Source organism: Diabrotica undecimpunctata, chromosome 2 (assembly GCF_040954645.1).
Source record: "Diabrotica undecimpunctata isolate CICGRU chromosome 2, icDiaUnde3, whole genome shotgun sequence".
Lineage (NCBI taxonomy): Eukaryota > Metazoa > Arthropoda > Insecta > Coleoptera > Chrysomelidae > Diabrotica > Diabrotica undecimpunctata.
The window spans coordinates 142,951,508-142,957,507 of NC_092804.1; the positions used below are offsets into that span (position 1 = coordinate 142,951,508).

Sequence of the window (6,000 nt, forward strand, 5' to 3'; positions counted from 1 at the left end):
GAAGGATACAGTTGGCTTGGGTATCCTTCTGAAAACTTTCCTATATACTAAAAAATAGAAAATACCCCCAATATTTAAAAACAAGAGTCTTCAACCAATGTATACTTCCTGTTCTCACCTACGGTTCTCAAACTTAGACGTTTACAAAGGAAAACATGGAAAAAATAGCAAAGACCCAAAGAGCCATGGAAAGGCAAATGCTGAACATCAGGCTATCAGACAAGAAAAGAAATACTTGGATCCGCAACAAAACAAAAGTGACCGATGTATTAACGCAGATAGCAAAACTTAAGTGGAAGTTCGCTGGACATACCATAAGACAAAAAGACGACAGATGGAATAAGATGATTATACACTGGAGACCATATAGTTACAAACGAAAAAGAGTAAGGCCACAAATGAGATGGTCAGATGACTTGAAGAAACACGCTGGCCCGAAGTGGATACAAACTGCCTACAATAGAGAGACGTGGAAGAAGGAAGAGGAGGCCTATGTCCAAAATTCGACAGCAAGGGCTGTATAGATAGATAAGAATTTAATAAGTAAGATTTTTGATAGACTTATAAGTCTAAACTTGGATATTCAGCACTATTCTTGTACCTTGGGAAAACAACCTTAAGAAATATGCACGATCGAACCTAAAGTACTAAATTATATAATAACGCATGATATGTAAATGTGAAAATGCATAAAATCTAATGTTGCATGTTTAATTATAATTTATTCATTTAAACCCTAATTAATTGTATACATACCACATTGAGAGGGTAGCTAACAGGTTTTGATGCAAAAACTGGATCATGGCTCTCGATGCAAATCTTTTGGTTTAAATACTGCACTAATTCCTTCAACCATACAATAGGAGCATCAGGAAAATGATCTCTATTTTTTTCATATATATCTTTAAATTCGTTAACATCGATCTAAAACATAATAAAGTTTATAAATTTTCCTATAACTCTTTTTAATTTTTTGGTAAAATTACTTCATTTTACATTTTTTTATAAGCTACATAAGTGAGCACAAACGACAAATGCAAAAAATATCTTTAGCTGATGTTTCCGATGTGGAGCCCAAAATTTCTGATATAGAATTATTTGTTAAAAAAAAATTTGTTACATAATTATTATAAAATTGCTAATGTTCTAAAAATATAGTTTGTTTCCAAAAAATTAGGCAACTAGGATTTGGGGAAAAATGAATTAAAACACAGATAAATTATATTCATTATTTATATCTCTGTTGTTATTGGTCCGATTGGAGCATGTGATACGTTAAATGAAAGTGGAGTGGATTATATTAAGATAGAAAAAAGAACAAGGCGATAGGAAAAGCGCATTACACATTATATTCGTTATTAATGAACGTATAGCGACACACGAGATATCACATGACAATATCAATATATGTATATATAATTTGATCATTCTGTCTGTCTGTCTGTCAGTCACGAAAACCCTAGCGCCGGCATTACATCATATATCCGTTATTATTGGTCGGACTAGAGCGTGTCATACGTTAAATAAAAGGGGAGGGGATAAGGAATATGTTGAGATAAAAAAAATAAGGCGACTACCCAAAGGGAGCTACACCTTATCTTCGTTATTAATGAACGCATAGTGACATACGAGATATCACATGACAATTTGGACGATAATAGACACACTATAAAGTAAATTTGCTTTATTGACCTGAAGAAGGCCTCTGACTGAGTACAAAATAAACAACTGATCGAATCCTAACAAGCGATATAGCAAATAAAAGAGGAGGATATAACGAATATATTAAGATATAAAAAACAAACAAGGCGACCATCACAAGGGCACTATGGATAAAAATAAAATAAAACTTCCGCAAAATGTATTATAATATCTTATCACTCCAGCTGTTTCGGCAGAGTGCTTTGCTCACGTGATCTATTTTTGGTATGTGTTTACAATTTATGGTCTTTCACTGAATAGGTTGAGGAAGAGGAGAACTGTCTGTCTTAAATTATGTCTGTATTTTTTAATTTGTTAATTTCCATAGATTCTAATAAAGATAGCTTAAGGCCTTTATTTTAGATATGAAGAATTTGAAATTCGTCATTAAAAGAATGATTATGATCTAGAAGGTAAAAGTTCTACCAGTCTGACCGATGTAAGTTTTTGGGCAGTCGCCACATTTAAGTTTGTATACCCCGCTGTGTAAGTGCTTTTTATTTTGTCACTTGTTGTTTTTATTATACGAGGCGTGTTTTTTAAGTAAGTACCGTTTTGGAATTAAAAAAAGACGTGCAAAGATATGGCAATAATTTTATTTTTACATGAAAGCCTGTACCTTAATCTACTTTTGACTTTCTACTACTGACTTGTTAACCACTGCATCACAAATGTTTTGACTTCGTTATCGTCTTGAAGACGCTGACCGCCCCGGTGTTTCTTCAAGTGCTGGAACAAATGGTAGTCGCTGGGCGCCAGATCAGGGCTGTATGGAGGATGATCTAGAGTTTCCCATTTAAATGATTTGATGAGATCTTTGGTCTGATTAGCCACATGTGGACGGGCATTGTCATGCAGCAAAACGATAGCCTTACTCAACTTGCCACGTCTTTTGTTCTGGATTGCACGACGCAAATTTTTCAATGTCTCACAATAAGACGCTGCATTGATTGTCTCATTACGAGGCAGAAACTCCACTAGCAATACTCCTTTTCTGTCCCAAAAAACTGTGCACAGTTGTATACACAGTGCATACTGTATCCCATGATTTTCCGGGCAGAAATTGTTTGGTTAAACTTCACTCTTTTGGGTGATGATGAATGTCGCCATTCCATGGATTGTTGTTTCGATTCTGGTGTGACGTAGGCCACCCACGTTTCGTCACCAGTAACAATTTGGTCTAAAAAATCTTCACCTTCACTGTGGTACCGCTCAAGGAAAGTCAATGCACTGCCTAAACGTTGGGTTTTGTGCAAATCCGTCAACATTTTTGGAACCCAACGTGAACACAATTTCCGGTAATTCAAGTTCTCGGTAACAATGCGATACAAAACACTACGAGAATACTGAGGAAAGCAGTCGGACAATGATGAAATTGTAAAGCGTCTGTTTTCTCTCACCTTTTCGTCCACTTTCTGCACCAAATTTTCATTAACGCCCGAAGGACGCCCACTCCGTTCTTCATCATGCACATTTGTGCGGCCATCTTTAAATGCTGTCACCCATTTCCTTACCATTCCATCACTCATAATGTTTTGTCCGTAAACTTCAACGATCTCACGATGAATATCGATCGGTTTTACGCCTTTAGCACTAAGAAATCGTATAACAGCCCGTACTTCACAATCAGCGTGACTCACGATTGTTGGAGGCATCTTAAACACTGGAGTAAACAAGTATACAATGAAGAATCAGACTGTAATGGCGTCAGTGCGTAGACAAGAGATGTAGGTAACCAGCGCTCATGCGCGGAACGCCGACCGTAGCGCTGCGGCGGCGGAATCGCAAAACGGTACTTACTTAAAAAACATGCCTCGTATTTGCCTAAGATGTTGTTTGTTCTAAAAGCTGGAGTTATTCCTTTCTTTTTTTATGTGTTTCGCTATTTTTGTTGATATCTTGCCTTTATATGTAATCGAGCAGAAGGTACTGGGTTTTTCCTCTGGTGGTGGAAATACTGATTTCAGGGATTTCTTTCTTCTTCTTTATTTTTATATTGTGATAATAAAATTACGATTTTGATGTATAACAGTAATAAAAATTCTGTTTTGAACAAAACATAGCTGAACATATAGATGTAAAAAAAATTTTTTAAAGGAATCTATTTTTAAGACAGAAGATGTAATGGATCATGAATCTAAGAAATGAAATTTATGTTATGTGAATTTTAATATTATTTTGTTAATTCAAATACATAATTGCAATTTTCATGTTGCAACATTTCAAATTTCGAAGGAATATAGGAATTTTGTAATTTGGCAACACTGGCTCCCAATGTTAGTAAGTAGTGATTTCGGGTGTCAACTCTCAACTGTCACTTGTAAACTTATTTATATTATTTAATAATGTAGCACATGTTTATAATATAGAATAAAGTATTTAAATAATTCACTGCGAACTCTAAAATTACCATAACTGGGGAACAAATTCTAACAGGATATCCCCTGAACCTTGATTAATGTTAAGGAGTCTTGTGGTGTTTGTCATATGTGTTTGGTGTTTTTCATACAATTCTTCATAAAAAGTTTCCATTATCTCGATGATTTCTTACCTATTTGTTGTTTGTCCTCCCGTTTGTATTATTTTACAGAAATTGTTTCTACCATGAACATGTTTTGACAAAGGACTTTTAAACTGGTGCATGTTTTACTACATTTTCTCCTGTCACTTCTAACTGCCTTTGAAATAAATCTGTGTATTCAATCGCCTTAAAGTTTTTTCATACTTGTCTGTTAGTTCTCTTCATTCTTTGTGCATTCGTTGAATTTTGTTACGATCGCAAGACCAATTTTCGGATAGGTACTGCACTTTGTTCAAGTTATTTTCAGCTTATTTTTGAAGGTTTTCAGGCAACGTCCATATCTGTTTTGGTGTTAACAGCTTTTTCTGTTACCTTTGCCCAAACCATTCTGTGGTCGCTACTAAATGTAAATTTATTTAAAACTGTCCATATCAATTTTCTTTGATGTCGTTCATACAACGATCCATTTAATGCTTTCCAGTTCTTCTTCAAGTTATAGGAGTTTATGATCAGATAAAAAAGTTAGTACGTTGTAAGAGGCTATTTGCAATTGGCTATATTGGTATCCTGGTCTGTTACCAATGCTTTTCAGTTCTTCTTTAAGTTATAAGAGTTTCTGATCGGATACCAAAGTTCGTATGTTGCAAGAAGCTATTTGCAATTCGCTATATTCGTAGCCTGGTCTACTTTGGGGATTCTTCGCACCGTAAATTATATTAATTGTTATGAAATTAGCTTTCTTTGAAAAATTTTGCAATTTGTATTTATTTGTTATTTGAATATGACTTCTGGCATATGAACGTCGCAACTGACTTGTATGTATTCCAATCGGAAAGTCCAGTTGTTTATCACTTTTTATAGCATTTGGAGAAGTATGTCGGTAATATAGCATCGAATGTTATCTTTGAAGTTGTCAATCATATCTAACTTATCGGCATATTCTAGCGATATGACATACCTCACAGAAATTAGTTTAGTAATAAACTGCACGATCTTGAAGACCAATCTATAGGTCCAAAACCGAATGACGCCCACGCTATGTGATGGCCACCATTGACTGTAACCTTGTAGGTATCGTTTTTGAAAAAGTAAGGACCAATGATTCATCAGCCTAAAAAGCTACACCAAACAGTCAACTTTTCTGGATGTAAGGGCATCTCCACAATTGCTTGACGATTACCTTTACTTTAAATGCAGCAGATTTGCTTATTGACGTAGCCATTGAACTGAGCTTCATAGCTAAACAAATTTTGGTTGTGTGTTTTAAAATTGTCTGTCAATAGAAACATCTTATTTGAAATTGACAAAGTCTTAAGGCGCGAAATATGTATTTATACTATGGTTCATTAGTTAATACATATATCACTACTTGTCATTTACCGTTGTCACACCGTTGTCACAAGTTCATTAACAGTTGCAGATGCTTTCCCATATGGTGCTGATATTACAAACAATGTTTATATCAGCACCATCCATCTCTTAATAATATTGCTTAGAGGCAGTTCAAGTATTACATAAACAGATTTATTACAATTATTTATCCCCACCCCCCAGCCATATTGTGAACAAAAGTAAGCAAAGCTCTTACCCCCTCCCATGTTACGTAAACATTGTTATATGCATTTTTTTAATGTATTGTTTTCGATAATATTAAATTTTTGATGCTCAATGTTGTGTGTCTGCTCACTTTCATCCGATTTTTGAATGTCTACGTCTTTCTCATCGAACAGTTCATTAGCATGACGCGGACGGAAACATGATAAAGACCATATGTTTTG

At 34.9% G+C, this 6,000-nt stretch overlaps 1 protein-coding gene across 1 annotated transcript in view; it reads right to left on the minus strand.

Annotated features, from left to right (window-relative positions):
• The window catches only part of Tmem214 (Transmembrane protein 214), a 79,443-nt gene that overhangs the window by 71,420 nt on the left and 2,023 nt on the right, over positions 1-6,000 (minus strand). The window contains exon 2 of the mRNA XM_072521913.1: positions 757-924. Within this exon, the coding sequence (XP_072378014.1) occupies positions 757-924 (168 nt within the window). The remainder of the gene's footprint in view (positions 1-756; positions 925-6,000) is intronic.